Raw genomic sequence first — 20635 nt, forward strand, 5'->3', positions numbered from 1 at the left:
GTATGACAAAAAGTACGCAACTTGACCCTGCAGCTGTACTCAATTCTTCCGAATGTGCGAATATAAAATTGCACAATTGTCTTTTTTAATTTTTTTTTTAATTATTATTTTTATTGACTTTTTATGACCATTGTTGGTACAAAATGTTTTCTGAACAAAGTTGAAAATGACATCTTTCAGTTTTTGCTCTAAGAGGTAAATTACCATGGTAGATAATTACAAGCAGACTGGACTTGGACTTGCAACAGAGCACTTTTAAAATTCTTTCATAGAGTACTGGCATTTTACGTCTCCAAGCCACTGTTCTTAGACTATTTTTTTTTCTTACAAATTTGTGCAATTTTAGTCATGAACATGAATTTAACTATTAGGAGCCAAAAGCCAGAGTCCAAAAGTACAAGTAATATATAATGTTTAAACATTTTCCCTTTCACTTATGGTTGCTTGTCTTCCAGAGGGATTACTTTTATTACTCAATCCCATGTAACTACCATAGCTGCAATTTAAAGAATTGGACTTTGCATGTTATCCTCTGAGGGTATTAAACGAAACCTTCAGGACAACCCTGGTCTCTCCCTGGGGACCGTCATGGTGCAGCAGCTTATGCATGCTGAGGTGCAATATTCAAAGCATTTCTCCTCACCACCCATCTTTCTCTCCCACTGATAGAAGACGATGAAGTGTTTGACCTTTCAGGATCATTTTAAAGGCAACCCAGACCTTTGTGTGCAGACACAAATGAAGACAGATCCATCGGTGGATGAAAAGGGTAAAGCCACGTAGGGTTGATCGACACATTTGTGCAATATGTTAATGACCCGATGACCCTGCAGATTTCCTTGGCGCATACCTAATGCCCTCCTTGTCAATCACCTCATCGATTGACTAATTTCAAACAGCTACTGTACCACAGCTTCAGGTTAAAAAAAAAAAAAACTGACACTCTGAACAATGTTTAAGTCCTGTGATAAACTGTACTTGAAGTTTTAACTATAGATAAAACCTTGGGTCAAACAGTTCAAAGAGTCTTTGAAAATTGCAAAATTATGTTAACAGGTTTGAATCTGTTATCTGTTGGCAAAAACAATAGAAATGTAAGACTAGAGTGGTTTGTAGAAACAGTGACCTAATGTTGCAGCAGGACTTACCCAAGGTTTGCTGAGTCATGGACACGACAATGTGAATATTTGCTTTTAGCTCAAAATGGACCAGGCCTTGGTTCAGGGCAGTGACAAAAATATCTGATATCTGTTTAGAAAAGATAACACCAAGAATGTTATCAGACACAATCCAGATTTGTCATTGCAATCATTTGACTCTTAAAATAATAATGACAGTAAAGAACAAAAAACGTAGAAATGCAATGCTGAAATAACAATCTGGAGAGGATATTTTTTATTAGACTTGATTTGCTTACTTTTTGAATGGCTCTCTTGTTCAGCCCAAGGTAAGCTAATATGCTACATCAGACAAAACATTTCCAGTGTACAGTTCTATCCTTACCAAAAATGATAAGGATGGTTCAGTCCCCCAGACACCTACCAACCCTCTCGACTAACTGGCTAAATGTTGCATAAAGGAGAGTCTGGCAATGCATGAAAATGGGACATGTTAATGGCTATTCTCCTTTCAGTTTCCAGGCACAATGCAGAACAGAAATGTCCAGGGAGGAGTTTCTTTTTCAAATGGGTGAAAAAAACCTGTTTTTGAGCACAGACTGCTCCAAAAGTGTCACCATGAGAAAAAGAGAACTTGCCAGACTGATTTACAAAGCTAATTAAGAGTCTGTTATGATGTTATGGTGTTAGAACTTAATTTTTCATTTAAGTGTCTATTTTGATCATTTCTTTGTCGTTTCTTTAATTTGATTTTGCCTCTTTGTGTTTTTATTTCCTGGTTCATTATTTATTGCGCATTTAGATTTAGATGTTTGTTTACAGTACTGTTTGTGTTAGTTTCAGGATTTTCCCTTTAGTCTATTTTCTCCTTTTCTCCTCCTCTACCTATTTTGTATTAGATTTCCTGTTTCAAGAACTTTTTTGTTTTCTTGTCTGTTTTTTTTTTAAGAATTATGATCATCCTGTGCCATTTTCCCAGCCAGTAAGTGTCCTCAGTTTTCTTTATTTCTTTTTCAGCAGTCCACGTCTGTTTCCCATCTAAATCAGAACACCTGTCCTCAATCAACAATTACTTGTCCCAGTTTTTAAACAACAGGAGTTTCTTTTGCTCCATTTCAGATACTTTTGTTGCCATGCTGTTCTTACTGTGTCCTATTGGAATCTTTTTAGCTCACCATTGGGCCAACATTTTAAGAGTTCAAACAACAAACTGTTGTTGAAGTTTTTGTTTAAAATGAAAGCTTGTTGAATTTTAATTTCATGATTTTTGCCTACCTGGATTTGGGTCAAAGTAAAACCTTTTTTCCTATGTTCAAGTGAATAACATGCACGCATTTTTTTTTCTAGAATGTGACCAACAAAATGAAATCACAGACAAAAGCAGCTAAATTGAGCTTCCTATGTAGGGTGACTAGGCTCACCCTAAGAGATATGATCATAGAATAATAGAGGGGGAGCTTGAAGTAAAGCTGCTGCCCTAAAGTTTAAGACAATATACTGATATGTAGGAACAAATTACACCGGAGCTGATATGTTTGCTATTAATGTTGACAGTTTGCTTTTTTTATTACCAGAAATGTTCAAATGAAAAAATTTCCACAAGTCGCGTCTCTTACTGTATCCAAAGCCTCCTCGCTTCTTTTCTTGTGCTCACTTGACATTTGCTCATCAGACAGAATAAAAAGCTCAGCTGTGGTCGGAAGTCCAGGGTACAGAGACACCATCAGCTGACTCTCAGAAACCCCGGACACCTGCTGGGACACGAATGACAGGTTTAACTCCATTAAGGAGCTTAATTTAAGTTCGAGACCAAAATATAGCAATATCCCGTGTTTCTCCACAGCAAGAGTGGCTGACATCGCCTCTAATTCACACTAGTTATTCACACTAGTGACCTGTCATCACAGATCGCCTCAAAAAAAAAAGGCTCGTGGAGGACAGAACTTCATGGCTGTGTGGTTATTATTGCACAGGGTTTTAAAATAGTAATGACCCTGAAAGTAATGGGGTCCCAATGTTGGTTTCAGGAAGGATCTGTTGGGACTTGATGTACCTGTGACAGAGCTGTCCGCACCACACGGCCTATGTCCTCCCTCCACTCGGGGATGTCAGGATTGTGTTCGTCAAGAGCTGGTGAAAACGACAACAGCAGTGACCTGAAGAACTCTGGAAAAAAGGGGTGAAGTAGTATGTATTAGAACATGAACGCTACTTCTAGTTTAGTTTTTGATTAATATGATGTGCAGATTTGTCTATTTTCATTTGGGAACATACGCCTTGAAGTTAATTGCTCCTCCAGATTTTATGTTCGCATAGCGTGACATTTTATTCATTAGATAGGTCTACACTGACATACATTAGGCACAGCTAGCAGTGCTGACCGTGAGGCATCACTTCCCCTCCTCTCCGACAGTAACATATTGCATATTCATGTACCTATAAAGTGCTTTGAAGTCTGTCTTTTCCACTCACCTTTAACAGTTATAACTTTTGAGTCTTCCAATACGCTGCTTCCACAAGCAACCTGGACCGTGACCTTGTTTTCTCCCTCTCTGAGAAACATGTGCGAGATGCTTCCTTCCAGAGTTATAATGGGCTGAATTTCAAAAGAAAAGAAAAAAAAACAAACAGAATTTCTCAAGAAAATGCTGACTACATACTACATGTATGCAGCCCTTGACTCGCCGTATAATGAATAGTTGTTTCAGTGAATATAATCAACGGAATAAAAAAGTCGGATCCATTTGAGCTCGATCTTCCACGAAAAAGGGGGGGGCACAAGCCCAAGATTTACATTATTTGTGGAAAAGCTCCGTAGGTTTGTGGTTTTAAATTAATAACGTGGTGCAAGGACAGCAGAAGAGGAGTGGAAGAGTGGAAACAATGACAGTAAGCTGGACAAAGATGAAGGCTGAAAACAGTAGTAGGAGGAGGTGATGCTCCCTCACCTCGGAGCTGTTTTCAAACCACCAAAAGAAGGTCAGAGTTCTTGTGTGGCTTGGCCAAACTACTGCCGTGAGATTAGCTGCTTTCTCCCTGATGGCCACAATAGGAGCGGAGAGATACACACGATCCACTGGACCTGAGGCAGTAGCAAAACACATGCAGATATCCATACATGCATTAGATTAATTTAAGTAAACACTGAGTATTGAATTCATCACAGATGATGTACACTGCAGCTCAAAGTGTGTGCTTTTGCATGTTCAACAAGCCTGATATGCATAAAAGTATTAGGAGTGTGACTGACATGATATTTGCCAGTGTCAAAATGTGACTATCCAGAAAAGCGAAGAGGCTTCATGCTGTATGCACTGCTGCAGGAATGAGTAATGACGCTACTTATCCACGTACTGGTGATGTGCAAAAAAAGTGCGCTGCTGTCAGATCCCAGGTTGTTTTCTGCAGTAGCTATCACACGGTAAATCCCAGTCTTTCTGTAGATGTGCTTGATGCCGTCGTCGGTCCGGCTCAGGTTAGAGTATGTGATCTTGATTCCGTCCCCGAAGTCTAGCTGGATGCTGGTGCTCGGAGACTCTCCCTGCGGATACACAGGATGACATGGCATCTGTCATCACAGCTTAGGTCAGGACACTTCTGTTAGGCCAAGTACAACTGGAAATATCCCGGCCCGTTGCTTAAGTGCTGAGGCCTGGATGTCCATTAAGCAGAGCCACTGAAATCATGTAGGCGTCTATGGATAAAAGGTGACATAAATCCATCTGAGAAAACAAAATGAAAAGCAAAAGTCAGAAAGGTCACCCAGTACCCAAAAAGTAAAGAAAAGTTTATGGACTGCAGCCATTTTATAAAATCCTTTAAATTAGATATGCTACAATATATTGCTTTGCAGTCACTGACACAATTTAATTCAATTTAGGGAAAAATAGCAATAGTAGAGAAATGCTTGGATGCAATATTTGGTGATCTGTAATATTTTGGGTATGTTTCAATCAAACTCTTCTTGCCAATAACACATTAGGTCAGTTGGATGGATCTACAGTTTCTTTTTTGGAGCCAACATTTGATGCATAGTTGTGTTCATAATTTACCATCAGGTGTATTATGGCAATAGGAAACCAACGGCAATGGCATGCATGCATCTGGTTCTGTGTAACTGTATCATCAATTAAAACAGGTGTCCTCAAAATAATAGCATTGTGGAGATTAAGGTGGTCAGTGTGGTCATTCATATTGTTGTTTTATCTTGTTCTTACAGTGACTTTGAATGTTTTGAAAGGTAGTTTCAACAAAATGTGTTATTATTTATTATTATTATTATTATTATTATTATTATTATTAAAAACAAATGCCAAATAACTGGCATTTATTTAGGGACAAAATCAATGAACGTTCATGTGAAACTCTGAGTAAAACAAGTTTTTCCAGAGTGTTCAGAAGAACAGAGTATAAACAAAAAGGTTTATTGAAGAGTGGAACAGATACAAAGTCAAATTATGTAAAAATAGAAACCAATGTTAGAAAAATGTCTAAGAATACAGAAAACAACCATTGGAACGGATCACAGAAAAGCAAATAATAACAAAGAACAAGTCAATATTCGCTCAAGAGGGAAATAAATCTAATGTTAGTTGTGAGAACTGTAATAATAAGAAAATGTCAATGAGAAGCTCTGTGTAAGAATCCCAGCAGGAATACCCTTTGTCAGTCCATTTGATCTAAAGAGGGGTCTTCTTGCAAACATATCAGTCTATGTTTGTGCTGAAGAGGTTACAATTTGCCAAAAACAAAACCTCAATGAATGGCCAAAAGATAAATGGCACAATGACTTCTGGACAAGTTTTTCTCGTTAGGTCTACGAGCCTTAATTTCTTAATTAACCTCAAACACTGAATTCAACCCACAATGGTCTCACCTGGGTCATTTCCATTTCTGAACTATTTATCAATTTGAATCAATCAAAAATACATTAAAAGTCATATTGTCTTATGCCAAAGAAGAAAATGCTTTTGAAATGTTTTTTTTTTTTTTTTATATACCAATTGAAAACAAACCTGAGCAAAGCTGAGCAGCATCTCAGACTTACACTGAAAAAAATGCAAGAAATGGAGAGGTCTCATCGATTTGAAGACAGTAGTCCAATTAAAAACTTGTGGGATGATGTCAAACATCCTGTTTTTGAGTAAAAGGAAGAACAGAGGAACAGTGGAGAGTAGTCCGATCATTCTGGGCTAAAATACCTATCATGTAAACAAAAACCTTAAATACACAGATTTTGAGCTTTGATCATTTTTTTTCAAAAGGCACTGGATTAACTTTTAACACATCTGCAGATTTTACTGACAGAAGTGCTAATGCTCCAAGAGAGGGATGGAGAAGTTAGAATCGACAAGAAAGACAAGAGTGATGAAAATCTTTGCTAATTGCAATTATCGTAACTACTGTGATCACAGTCATCAACAATATGGTAAAATGGTAAATTACCCATACTTGTACAGTCCTTTGTCAAGTCCAGTCGAGCCCAAAGTTCTTCACACTACATTTAGTCATTCATCCATTCACATTCACACACAGCCCTCTGACCATCGCCAGCAGGCAAGGAAGGTGAAGCGTCTTGTCCAAGGACACAACGACTAAGACGGACAGCAAAAGTTACAGGACGAATTCCTACCACCATCGTAATTCAGATTAAATTATTTGCTATTTATAAAGTGTTTAATTTTATTAAAAGACAATTTTGAATATTAACTTAGGTATTGTTTACTCTAACCCTATAAAAGTCTTAAATACAATCGTTATTTTTCACAACTTGGTAAATCAGCCTCAGAAAGTTCATTTGTGGAGTTCACCAGAAAAAAAACCCCTAACACCATGTCAACTGTTTTCAGGCTACCCTTGAAAGAAGAGGTAGTTCCAATTAAATCTGCTAACAGCTGAGATCTAAGGATAATCCAGGGCAATGACGCGGTTGGTGATGCCCTGACTTTTCTTCGGCCATTATAATTGTGCTGTGTGTGCGAGTGTGGGGGTGCATGTGAATCTGTTAAGACCAATTCTGATATAAACAATGATAATGGAATTTAACAATGATAATAGTTTATATATATATATATATATTCATATATGTGTGTATGTGTTGTGGGGGCGTGTGTGTGTGTGTGTGTGTGTACTCATTAAATATTTTTAATGAGTCACCATCCACATGTCAAATTGTCCTTGAGCAAAACACTGAAATCACACATTGTCTCAAATGTGCTCCTATTTGTGTAACTTTAGACTAAAACAGTGCAGTGTGAGTGCAAGGACTGCTGCTCAAGTCAGTAGGTTAATGGTCAATAACTTGCACAAATACTTTGTAGAACTTGGATAAAAGGAAAATAAATTAGTGTGGATCATGGCATGCATATGGTATTTCAAGTATGATCAAATATGATCAGAAGGTGTGATGTGAAGAGCAGCACATGTGACCTTACAATATAGGTGTACAAATATAAAGAATCTAGAGCAGAGCTACTGCTTATTGCCATGGATGGTGAGATGTTTTATTGTAAATAAATATGGCCATGATTCAAAAGGAAAAGCTCATTGCGAGATTTGGAGGTTACACAGGCCTTTAGTACAGTGCAACACTGGGGCATTAGTAAACTGAAACACTAAGATGGAATTTTTTGCAAAATGGAAACATCTGCTGCATTTGCACAGTCTGCTGGTGGTGACAAGAGATTTTTATGAAAACATTAAGTAAAAAAAAACAAAAGCATGTTTTTGGCATATGTATGGAGATCATTTTGAATAGCATAGAAAGACAGCTGAGTCAGGAATCACAGCTTCTTCAGTATGTAAAACAAATCTGCCACATGAGCACCACAGATTACACACCTGCACCTAAAATGTTACAGAGATGAAATGATAGCCTTACGCTATTCCATCTAAATCCCTGACTCACATCAGGATGCTACATGCTTGAAACCAAAAGTGAAACGTTAGGGGTTTGCTGCTGTAGACTAATAATTGTATGGCAACTTGGGGAGACTTATTAATATTATTCTCAGATGATAAAACGCCTACTATGCAACAGAACTCTATACCAAAACCCTGTGACCTCAATATTCAGGGTCCATCAAAAGTGACAGGAAAGGCATGGTAGGACTCACTGTTCAACATGTTTAAAGTATATAGTACAATGACAGGATACAATATGACAGACAACCAAATAAATGAACAATTTTGAAGCCCAGGGTGAACATGCCTAGCAATGAGTTCTAATGTTTTTGTTTGTTTCTTTGTTTTGTTTCTGCACCTTTATCTCATTTTGTCTTCATTGCTTTTCTATTGAACCAAGACTTAAAAAACACTCTGAACAATATAAAATAAAAATCTCTCCTTCAAGTAGTTGAAGTTATTCACATACCATAACTTTTCCTTTCAGTCAATTTATTTAGCCCCATTTTGTTCCTCTCAACATACATGCATGGCATTCTGTTGCACTAAAGACAAGGAGTATAGTATCCCTACTACACAACAATTGATACTACATGTTTATGTAAACACAAATTATGTAAAATTCTTACTCACATTATCAAGGTGGATCATGAAAGTAACATTGCTTTCAATGGCAGCACTGAGTTCTCCGTGGCTGGTGGACAGATGCAGGCCCTGGGGTGATTTGGGTTGACATGCAACCCTCTTAGGCAAGTACACATTTCTTCCTTCCTCCTTACAGTTATTGGACAAAACCTTACGGTACCTTTCAAGCATAAAGTGGAAAAGAAGCAAGCATAAATAACAACCAGTACTTGAAGAGATGCATCATCTGACACTGATGTGCACACTGCACTTTTCACACACACTAGAGGTGCCACCGCCACACACTATTGGTTTTATCTTTCACCTCTGTAGTAAAACAATGGCAATCTTTCAACAACGTAGAGATTTAGCTTGAATTGTTCCAAGTATACATAACTCTTTCGCTTGCAAAGTGTGCAATTGATTGCTTTGTTTATTTATCTTAAAGAAAATGATACACAAGATGCAATACTTTGTTTTTTTTAGTTCCCTTGAGTTTTTCTTTTCACCCATCCTGGTGGTAAACTATGATTTTCTGTTTTCATTCCACACAGCTTGTAAAACAAGATGAGATTGAATAATAATGTTTGTTGAGAGACTTAACATTGGGGCCCACTTACCCTGTGCTGTTAAGGAAGCTTTGGCTGGAGCTGCAGCTTTTAGCCACACCATTTGGATTAAACCAAAAAGCAGGAGAGCACTTCCCATCCGCCTGGCGCTCCCAGCCATAGTCACTGCCAAAATAAAACAAAAAAAAAGAAAACGCATCACTTCATGACATGATAAACACTGCTACTCAAAATAATCTACAAGCGTTCGTACTGAGGCAAATTTTCTGCGGTTAGAGCTTCATGGAATATTTTAAGACCTTAACTAGAGACATGATTGTCAGACAAGCAAGATCAAAGAGAATTTCAGATGGATGGATAAAAAATATTTAAAATTCATTTAACTATTCATTATTAATTGAATTCTAATAAGTTATTTGACATTATGCAAATTAGAAAAGCATGATGAAGGTTCTAAACTAAATGTTTCAAGCTGCAATTAGAGTCACACTGCAGTAAATGTGCAATGTGCTACGTGGTATGAAAATAGGAGTTTTTCAGGCTGATGCCTTTGTTTTTCTCTCACAAATTTCAACAGACAGCCTAATTACATGCAATAAAATATGCTTGGTGATGAGTTGATTGGAAAACACATTAAAAAATTACACTCTGCAGTCCTCTCTGGACAAAATAAGAGAAATACAAATAAAACAGTCTTCACCATTCGAAATCATAGGAGTTGCAGGGACACGGCTCTGAGGAGTAGATCCTGGAATAATCTTGAGCCAACATGCAACGGTTGCCAGGCCGCCGCTTCATATACTTCTGCTTCTCACCCATCACACACTGCTCTTCCTTTTTCACATAAAGAAAATTGTGTTTGGGTTGTTTAAGAGCGTGAATTTCAACAGCAGACAATTTTTCAAGGAACATGCATGAACAGGCATGCAAGAATATTTCTGTTACCTTGTTGTGCAGGGACCATGTCTGATAGTCACCGTCCATGCATCTCCTGCTAAAAAGACCCTTGTAGTCAATCTTGATCAGCTGCCACTCTGAACGGTGGCTGAAGTGTCCGAAAAAACTGCAAGAAGATTAAAGGAAATTCCTGATTTCCAACAGAAACCATGCAGAGATGTAGAAATACACTTTTTGAAATCTGTGTGTCTGACATGTAGATCTGAATTCTGTAGTAAAAGAAAGACCCCTTCAATACTTAATGTTGATGAAAACACACACATTTAAGATAAGTATTTTAAATCACATGAGATCAATGAAATTAATTAGTAAAATGAAATGTGGGCTCAAAGCTGCAGAAGGTAACTTAAAAAAACCCCTCAAAACTTTTACATATTTTTTAAAAATTGTATTCATGCTTATACAGTTTAATTTGAGTCAGGTAATATGTGAAAAAAATCAATATCCTGTGGTTCTACAGCCATCTGCAATAATACACTGGTAAATAAACTTGTTCAGAAACAACCAATCAAAGCCCAGAGGAGGGTCCTAGCACTGTCACCCTCCCTCTTGCTCTAGGTTGCACTACTAAGACGGCAATGACGACAGATGAACAGTTTCAGTTGAAAAGCGTACCTAAAGCATGCTGCTGCCACCACCTTGCAAGAGAGTGAGGATGGTGTGCTCAAGGTGATCTACAATGTTAGTTTTTCACCAAACATATTCTGAGGGCAAAATGTCCAACTGGACCAGAGAAGAAACCAAATGAATTATATGGTGTGTTCCTCTGTCCTCATGATGCTGTTCATAAACTACAAAACAGCTGCATTTATAACAAGATTTAATTACACAGTGACTGCCTCCATCTATTTGTAAGGTGAGTTTTGGATGTAGTTGGCTGTATGGGTTTTCTTTAGGGTTGGCAGAGTAGAGTCAACTGTGAAATATTTTTTGCTATTTTTTCACAGCAATAAAAAGTGTAACTAAAGTGGATTTTGTTGCAGTGCAATAGTCTGCTGTAATCATCACTTTCACCTTGTCATTCACATAAAGAGTGTGGCAAACTCAGACAATCCTACAACATTGAATCATGAGAGTCTTAATCACTGAATAAGCTCCAAACCCCTGACTGATAATACATACCCACCCAACAACACAGAGCACAAGTTTAACATGGCAGGGCAGGAAACCTCCGATACAAACGGTAGACAAGTGCTTTTACTGTGAGGGCAGAACGATGCTGGAAACATTTTAATGTGGAACACCTGTGGAAAAATCTCTGCTTAAACCCGCAGAAGAGCTCAATCTTAAACACTAACATCTTCCTGGGCTGTACCTGTTAGTCTTTGCTTACGTGATAATGTGATTGTCAGACTCAGGCTCCATTAAAACTCCATCCACATACAGAGGCACCAAGGAAAAACTGTGGCGATCCCATTTCTTCCCTTCATCAAGACTGATCCTGCATAACAAAGACAATATCTGTCAGTGCATTAAAACCCCTGTACTCCTGTTCATCTCTCTAAAGATGGAAAATGTGTTATTTATTCCATGTAGACGTTATCAAATAGGGTACGTACACCAACTATACAATGGGAAACAAGTAAAAGTGAAATATGATAAAAGATTTTAGGTCATTTAGCTTTTGCCATGTTTGAAAAATGGAGCCCAATAGCTTCTCTTCACTTTGAAAAATTAACTTGACAGCAGGCTGAACAAAGGAACAAATGTCCCTCAGCCCAGGTAAATGTTTGAAGGTGACAAAACATCAGAAAGAAAGGTATGACTCAGATTTCAACATCAGAAATAGATTTAGGGGGGGTTTCAAATCACCTTTCTTTGAGCCTAATCACTTTTGACAGCATTGTAGTGTGCAGGGACATCAAAGTAGATAGTGTTACAAAGCTCCCACAATGAGGGACTTATGAGGGCATTCTGAGTCTCATATTTCCATCCTGCTCCACTTCTCATTTACATAAAAGCACTCAAACCTTCATATCCAACCAAGAGTACAAAGCTGTAACACACTCTCTTCTGCTGGAAATGACAGCTCTGAAGCCACAGTGGCGATACAATAATCACATAAAGTTGGCCCATCAGCATTTCAAAACATTAAGTGTAATCATATGCTGTACCACCACCCCCAACCCCAGAGCCCCTGAATCCCCAACCCAGTTCAAAATTATATTCAGGTAATTTTCCACTACACCCTCAAACCTACACTTCCTAGCTCTGGTATGCTGCTTGTAACAACATGTGATACCTACCATAGTTGTCTAATAGGCATTGCCGCATGAAGAACTGCAAGCAAAGCTCCTCCGTTGTCAAGAAACCAAATATTGTACTCTTCGTCAAAAATCTGAATTCAGTTAAAAAGAAAAAAGACATTGCATTCTTTCCTTTTTCATTTGATATAAAAACGTCATCTGTTTCGCACAAAATCTATAAATGCTGCTTACCTGTCTCCAGCTATTCCCTGCGTCTGATGTTATAAACATCCCAAGGTTGGTAGAGGACAGCTCATTTCCAATGTTTCCTGAGTACAGAAAATACAAAGTGTACACCATGCTTTGCAGCCACAAGCTTTAAAGTGTTTTATTGGGGTGGGGGGTGGGGGTTCTGTGAAGGACAGACACTACAAAGTAGTGCATGAGTTGAGAAGAGGAAAAAAAAAACAATGCATTGTTTTTGGATTTTCTATGTAGAAATCTGAAAATCATGGCATTCGTATGTAAACGTTGCCTTCTACTCTGTTACCCCACAAAAACCCAGTGCCACTAATTCCCTTCACTTAATTAGTAAATGGAGTCCGTTTGTGTGTGATTCAATTCTAAACATGAGTAGAAAGTGCTCTGAGCAGATGAGAATAAAACGAGACCTTTTGGCCAAGGCTAAAATCACATATGTAGAAAAAATTAATACTCTAAACATACCATCCCCACCATAAATCATGGTGGTGGCAGCATGCTGTGTAAATGCTTTTCTTCAGCATTAGAGGGAATTTTGTCAGAGATGATGGGAAGATTAGATTAAGTTAAACACAGGGCAATCCTGGAAGAAAAACTATCAGACAAATAAATTTTGGCTGATACCATTTTTTTTTTTGTCCAGAATGTTGATAAATGTAGCAAGAAAGTTGATGAGTTGCCAACAGTGAGATGACTATTGTTAATTGCAACATATAGGCCTAACCTGGTGGGGGTGCTAGTCAAACCTCTATTACTGCTGAGAGAGGTTTGACTAGAAGAAGATAACAGTTGATTTAAATACATTTACCGAGGTAGATAAGATCGATGGTTAAGATCGGCTTCACATGTAAAAATCAGCCGATCACTGATTTTCCAAAATTAGGGAAATAGGCACTGATAAGTCGGTGCATCCCTAGTGCAAATGCAGCAAAGAGATGTTGGACAAAATCTGAGAACTAAATACATATTTATTATTTACATAAGTTTTTTTCAATGCTACAATTATTCACTGATTTCTACTGTTAACAAAAGAAAACACCAAAATATATCAAATATGCCGGTTATAATATGATAAAATAGATAAAAATGAAAGGAGGACTGATGTTTTCCCAAGGTACTGCATTAACACAACGGAGACCCAATGTCATATTTTCTCTACTCACACAATCAGCTGATAAAATCATTACTTTCCAAAGCTGTTTGTGTGTCCTCATTTTCCAGTCTCAGTTTGGGAGGACAAACTTATGTCTTAGTGCAACCAAATCATTTCACCGCAAAAAAATAAGATTCGGGAGCCGAAGTTTCTGTATCTGATTCCAGTGACAGAAAGGGGGCAATGTGCAATCTATTTCGAATGTTTCTGCTGTTGCACAGCAGCAATGTACTCATCTGAGGGGGTACTGAGGGGGGAAAGAATTTGTGAAGTCTCACTGCTTTCAAATGCACATCTATTTTTTGTATTATTTTCAAACAACTGTACCTGTGGCCACAATAATTCCTGGGACAGATTTTTTGCTGGTGATGGGCCCAGATGTGTAGGGATTCTCTGACATCTCCAGATGGAGATGCAACGAGCAAAATGGCTGTCAACAACAAAACACAGCACACGGGTGAGCTGAGACACCATGTATCAAGATCTTAACCGAGGCGGCTGTAATTAGCTCTCCTTTCTTCTGATTCTTCTCACTGAGAGAAAAGTGCTAACATTTTCAGAGACCATTTATAAAACAAAGATACTTTGATCCCCCCCATCTCCTCTCCCAGAATAAAAACAGGAAATAGCTGAGAGGACACAGAGGGCATTCGAATTGTTTCATTCCAAAGCAAACAAGGCATGTAATTAAAATTCCCCAAGATGCACTGATAAAACTGGCAAAATTGATTCGAATCATTTCACTCATCTCCCTGACTGAAGCAAACTGAAAAACATCAATACAGCCTTTCAAAGAGCTGAAGCTGCTGTGTGGGGGGCGGTGGGTGGGTCGGGAAGCAGACAGAAGCAGAGTGGTCATTTGTGCAGCACACAGAACGACTGCAACCTGCTATTAACTGAATAATATACATTTTCTCTCTCTACAGGACAGACTGGTTGGATTAGATTCCATAATACCGACTGAATAACAACACAGGCCCTTAATGTAATTCTGTGTAATCTAACATTCATTAGTCCAACGTGACTACAGGTAGTAAATTGAAATCACAGAGGTTAATGGAAAGTCAGGACCTCAGAAACTAAATGCGATGACACTCAGTGCCTTACACCGATAATAGGAATATTTCCCTCATCCATTTAGCAGCCGAAAAGTCGTGCTAATGCTAAAGCTGGCACCTGGTCTTGCAATAAAAAAAAATTAGATCCTAAACATTACTGACTAGGTCAAAACATTTGATGAACTATACGTGCCATGATCTTACAGGAACAGAAGCATCCATACACTCTGGTCTAACAGGCTCAAACTTACCAAAATGCAGTGAAGGTTTTTTCCTGACACATCTGTTGCTGGCGCTGGCAGCAGAGCCCATGTCTGTCCCTTGTTGTATGTGATGAAAGTCTTAATATGATTATCCACTATTTTGTTGGCAAGATACATTCCGTTTATGCCCTCAACCTGCAAAGATCAGCAGAAAGTAATGTAAAAAAATGTTTAGCAGTTGCAAAATGCATTTTGAACATTGAATTCAAAATATCCTCTGTTGAAACATTTAAAGCTAATTGTTCTGCATGACCTTTTCAGGGGTTTTGATTTGCTTTTTTAGCTTTGATAAGCATCATGTTTTTAAACTGATTTCATGTACAAGCATCACGAAAACAACACTCTGATTGCTATGCACATTAGAAATTTAAATGGGCAGATATTTCTGACACATGAGTTGACCAAACACGTGAATGACACTCTCAGAGGGAGAACGTCTCAAATTTTAGGGAAAGACAAGGATAAACAAGCCAAACCTTTGCTGTAACTTTGGGCATACAGCTAAATGTGTTTTATTGGTGTTAACATAATTTACCTAAAAAATCGAAACGACCGAGAAAGACATTAGACGACACACTCAAGCAGACTGAATGCACTCCTGTGGCGCACTCCTTCTCACCCGATGTCACCCGATCAGTATTTTGCAGGCTGTCAGTTTTTACTACAACACCTGGTTTGTTCCTGCGGTCGGCTCTAACCTCATAAAAACTACCTCCCAGGCTACTGTAGGTGGCAGTTCTCACTTGGCTAGTGATTTAATTCAGTTGGGAGAGGCCCAGAAATTCTTATTGAAAATCATGACATTATAATAAGGAAAATGTAAGGGAAAATAATACTTTTATGGAGTAAGAAAGGAGTAAAATTTCTTGTATTTTACCCCTGGACTGGTATGGATAATGCATAAAATACAAATTGTAATCTAGAGTAAAAATATTCAAAAAATAAATATTCCAATCTGTGTTGGAAAAAAGGCTAAGATATAAATAGCTTAATAAATTAATAAGTAAATGATAATTAATCTTTTAGTTATAATTGGCCTCTTGCCCATTGACCGCTGGAGATGGGCAAAAGCAACCCTCGCAACCCCACTGTGTAAGATAATGGACGGATGGATAGTTAGTCCTTGAACAAAGCCGACGACAAACCTTGTAAAAGTCAACCAGTAGGTTACCAGCAGGCCCTCTGCTGGTCCTCAGGTTCTCTAATGAAAGGATAAAGTAGACGCCGGGGGAGTCTGAGATATACAGGCTGTAAGTGTTGTTCTGGTTCCACTCCTGGACAGCAGCAAATACCTGCTTCTCATCTGTGCTGATAATATGCATGTCCTGTAGCAGTGGAAAGGCGGGTACAGAGAGACAGACAGACAGAGAATAACAGGCACAATGGAGAAGCATAAAACCGACTCCAGAAAGAAGTCATCAGCTTGTTTCAAATGTGACATTTCTTTATAAATGTGTTGCACGGTTTTGTCCTCTACAAGTGAAGGCTAAAATTGTGACTAAAAAGGAAAACAGGAAATCTGTTGCTTACCTTCGGCAAACAGTACTTTGGTAATTTCATCTGCCTGAAGGATTCCCTCATGTAGGAGACAAAGTAACTGGCTCGTCCTGACTTGGTTACCTTTGTAGGAAAGAAACTGTCATAAACATTATGTAATAATTCTTATTTATTGAAAGCATCTTTAAATGGGAGGATAAATGGATTAAATGTGTGATAGAAAAAAGGAAGATGAACATTTTCAAGCAATATTGAGATAAAAATACACAGTGGGTTAAAAAAGTATTTATACTGCTTGAACCTTTTCAAATACAACCTATTTTTTTACTTTGTTGCATGCTTTCCAAGTTGTTTATTGGTGTATAGCACCTCAACCACACCATCACCTCTATAATCTATAAATACATCTGTTATGCTTACAAAAAAAACCCAATATAGACAAACTCAGCTTCTTGACAATGCAAAAAAAAAAAAACAATCAGAAGAGCGGTATTGACACTCTTATCAACCTAAAATTGTTATGATCCTTGGGTGTTGAGTTTTAGATTTCATTTGTGCTTTGAGAACTTACTTTGATCTTTATGTTTGTGTATTTAATTATTGCCAATCAGGTCTTGCCATAGTTTTACTTTCATTGTTATTGCTGTAAAGGTCTTCCTATATATTCATTTCCTTTGTATTTAGTTTCCTCATTACTGTGTTCTGTTCCCTGGGAGTTGAAAGTTTGTTCTGTGGAACAAGTAAATTTTTTCTCCCTTTATAAATACAGTAGTTTCATTGAGTCTGAGTTCTTCTCCACTTTTCCTCAGCCAGGCAGCTTGCTCCCTTCCACAGCTGTTTAATGTCACCTGATTCTCCTCAGCCTGCATTTTTCCTCAGCTCAGCTGTTCTCCATTCAGCTCTTATTAGACCTTCTGATTGTTTTGTCATTTCCACCACTGCCTCAGTATATAGGTTCTCATTGTTCATTACTGGATCCTCCCATATTTATGTTTGTTACCTGCCTGTGTGTTGGTACCGGCTTCATGACCTGTTTTTGTAAGTTTTCTGTTTTTCACCTGGAAAGGTGTTTTAGCTCTTGCAATCAATATGTTATATTATCATGGTCACAGCAGGGTTAATGTTCACTTTTCTGTGAGTAACTAGTTCATGACACGTGTGTCGTCTGCATAAATACCACCAGGCTATAGTCATTTTGTTTGTTTGTTTTGTTCTCATGGAACTGTAACTGGATTATTGCCCAACCGTTTTATTTCTTTTCTCGTTGGCTTGTACAGTTTACTTGTCTCCTTTTGTATTTCCAAAAGATAATACCACAAGTTATCTTCAGAGTTGTGAAGGTAGTTTTTATGACAATTGTTGCATGTTCATAGTTGTCTTTATGCTGCATAGTTAACTTCTTAAGAAGTTAAGAATGCTTCCTGATTAAATGAGACAATTGATAATTACCTGAAAATCTTAATGCACCTGAATTTCCAGACAATTACAGAGAATTGTTTATCTGGGAGGTAACTGTTGTGAAATGAAACATCTCCTGAAGGAAGCAAATTAATTCAGCATGCATGACTGATTTGATAAAACAATTGCATGTGTATGCTGCTCTCCGCAGCGTTGAAGGCTGGGAAGGAAAAAAAAAAAATACAAGCAAAACAGAAATTAATATTACCACCTCAATTAGTCTAAAATGACGAGCCGTCCAAAATTGAGTTGGCTTTATCTACAGCGCATCTTGAATATCTTAACGCGCTACCGCTGTCCCTATCCACACGCAGGCCAACAGTACTTGATTGCTTATTTTCTAATCAACTAGAAAGATGGTGTTTGTCCCCGAACACACTACATTAGGGCTCTAATGGAATAATCTATCGAAAATCAATGAGCTGCATTTTCCCAGGCCACATTTTTGAGGATGTTGCACTTGGCTGTTCCTCCCCTCCCAAGAGAGTTTGGAGGTGTTGAAGATGGCTTATTTTGTTGTACCCCAATCGATAACCTCATTACTCTTTGTCAAGTTAAATCCAACTGCCCCAAGCAATGAAAGTCACAAGAAAGTCATCTGTGCCACAGCAGCTCCGTGCAGCCAGACACTCTCTCCCTGATTGTCCAGTTATATTCACCAGCATCTTCCCCGCGTCTGCCTCCGTCTCAGTGGTCAATCTCACCTCAGCTAAATGCAATTTCAGAATATTATTGAATCACAGTTTATGCCGTGATGTCTTTCACCCCTTCTCAGTTTCAGTCAGGTCTGTAGCAACACATCAAATGATAACATCTTTGACTGCATAGGAATAAATACCAACCGTTAAGGAATTTTTCATGTGCGATGAAAACACACAGCCAATATGAACAGCTTTCACTGAAACTTACCCAGAGTCAAATAAGGATGACCAAATGCATTAGGTCTGACCACCATGATAGAAAATTACTCACCAGTGGAAGGAAATCAATGACAGTGGAGGACATTGGAAAATTAAATTTCTAATAATGACCCTGACTGTGGTTGTCTAATTGGAGTCAAAGTCAGAGTGAATGATAATAAGGATGGCGACCTGTCTTTTCATTATTCCTTCACCATGTGATCATGGAGAACAAAGATATTTTTCCAGGTATGGATTGGATTATGTCTGTGCAGAAACTGAAACGCCTAAACGTGCCCTGACACGAATGAGGGGAAAAAAAAAAAAAAAAACGTAATCAAAACACATATTGGGCCGGCGGGGAACAGGTGTGTTGGGAAAAGCCATTATGTGGGGTTTGATGGAAAAGCGTAAATTGGCTGCACAAGGGAGCAAAAATAAAAACAAAGAAGTAGGTAAAAATAAATCAAAGTTCACCAAGGCAGTAACCTTTAAGTAAAAAGATGAAGGCAACTATTGAGATCGAGGACAAGTAATCTGTTGCAATGCAAACCTGGGTGAAAACATATTCGTCCTGCACAACGAGGGAGTTGGTGTCTATGTGTCCAGGAAAGAGATACTGTCTGTCGCCCTCTGTGCATCTCTGGGCTCTGCACTTCACATACTGAGCTCCTGAAGGGGGCAAAAGGAAATCAATAAGAAGTAAATTAATACCATTCACATTTAGACTCTACTTTGTATGCACTGGAGGTGCTGTGCAGTACTATGATTTTAATCCACTCTAAATTTACTAGCTCATAAATTCATCCAATTTGAGTTCAGTCCTACTTTTTTTTCTAATTTGGTGTGTTACTACTGATGCTATCCCAGGCAGTAGCTGGCTGACATGTGCCAAATATTAAAAAAATATTCTCAGAAATGTTTACAAATGAGCTCTGTATAGATTATGTGAAAAAAAGAACAAAATACAAGATCTGAGATAGAAAGTTAAGCTATAAACAATGATTAGAAAATGTAGTAAAAGTTGTTTGTGCATTCATTGGTCATTAACTGGACATAAAACTATGACGATATCTATCATAAAAGATACATTAGATATCATTAGAAAATACTTTGGATATCATTTCACTGAACTTGGATGCAGAACTACACGCCATTCTGCAGATGTAGGCAGAGAGGCTTTAGCCGCTCATCCTTTCACAGCCACCCAAACAAGGTTGGTGACATCAACAGACTTACTCTTAGCTACGCTAGCAACAACGTGTTGTTTAACATACGTAGTAACAGTATCATGTTGCTCCACACACACTTCACTCCTCAGAGGTTCTTACACAATCAAGCTAGACTCAGGCAGGACTCGAAGCGAAAGCTGGACACTCCTGAAAAAAGGTCTGTTTTTACGACTGTGTATATCTACTCAGAGATGCACTGACTGACACAGAAAACTGTTCGGCAGGAAGCAGTATTTTGCATACCGATTTGATCATTTTGAGAGCAACCGGTCACAAGGAGGCGTAGCATGACTGCCGCTCTCTGCAGCACTGGCATTTGTGCGGTGGCTGACCTGATGGACCATTCAGCTAGCTCACTGAACATGAAGGTATCCATTGTGGTAAATGAAAGAATCTGTCATTACAGAAAATCGGTACGCTTGACTGAAATTTCAACTGTCCGCAGACAGCACACTTG

General features: G+C 38.3%; 1 protein-coding gene across 2 annotated transcripts in view; it reads right to left on the minus strand.

Annotated features, from left to right (window-relative positions):
- Window positions 1–20635, minus strand: part of LOC114138359 (VPS10 domain-containing receptor SorCS3-like) — a 61561-nt gene that overhangs the window by 7414 nt on the left and 33512 nt on the right. Inside the window, exons 7-24 of one of the 2 annotated variants that reach the window (XM_028007573.1) lie at window positions 19500–19618; window positions 16623–16712; window positions 16238–16417; window positions 15081–15227; window positions 14099–14201; window positions 12610–12686; window positions 12418–12509; window positions 11505–11612; window positions 10160–10277; window positions 9915–10048; window positions 9266–9379; window positions 8655–8826; window positions 4473–4659; window positions 4067–4200; window positions 3591–3714; window positions 3172–3284; window positions 2735–2872; window positions 1149–1248 (exon numbers count right to left, since the gene is read on the minus strand). In XM_028007573.1, the coding sequence (XP_027863374.1) occupies window positions 1149–1248; window positions 2735–2872; window positions 3172–3284; window positions 3591–3714; window positions 4067–4200; window positions 4473–4659; window positions 8655–8826; window positions 9266–9379; window positions 9915–10048; window positions 10160–10277; window positions 11505–11612; window positions 12418–12509; window positions 12610–12686; window positions 14099–14201; window positions 15081–15227; window positions 16238–16417; window positions 16623–16712; window positions 19500–19618 (2250 nt within the window). The remainder of the gene's footprint in view (window positions 1–1148; window positions 1249–2734; window positions 2873–3171; window positions 3285–3590; window positions 3715–4066; window positions 4201–4472; window positions 4660–8654; window positions 8827–9265; window positions 9380–9914; window positions 10049–10159; window positions 10278–11504; window positions 11613–12417; window positions 12510–12609; window positions 12687–14098; window positions 14202–15080; window positions 15228–16237; window positions 16418–16622; window positions 16713–19499; window positions 19619–20635) is intronic. The other variant, XM_028007574.1, reaches the window with a different exon arrangement.

The sequence above is a fragment of the Xiphophorus couchianus genome, chromosome 22 (genome assembly GCF_001444195.1).
Source record: "Xiphophorus couchianus chromosome 22, X_couchianus-1.0, whole genome shotgun sequence".
In the NCBI taxonomy this organism is placed as follows: Eukaryota; Metazoa; Chordata; class Actinopteri; order Cyprinodontiformes; family Poeciliidae; genus Xiphophorus; species Xiphophorus couchianus.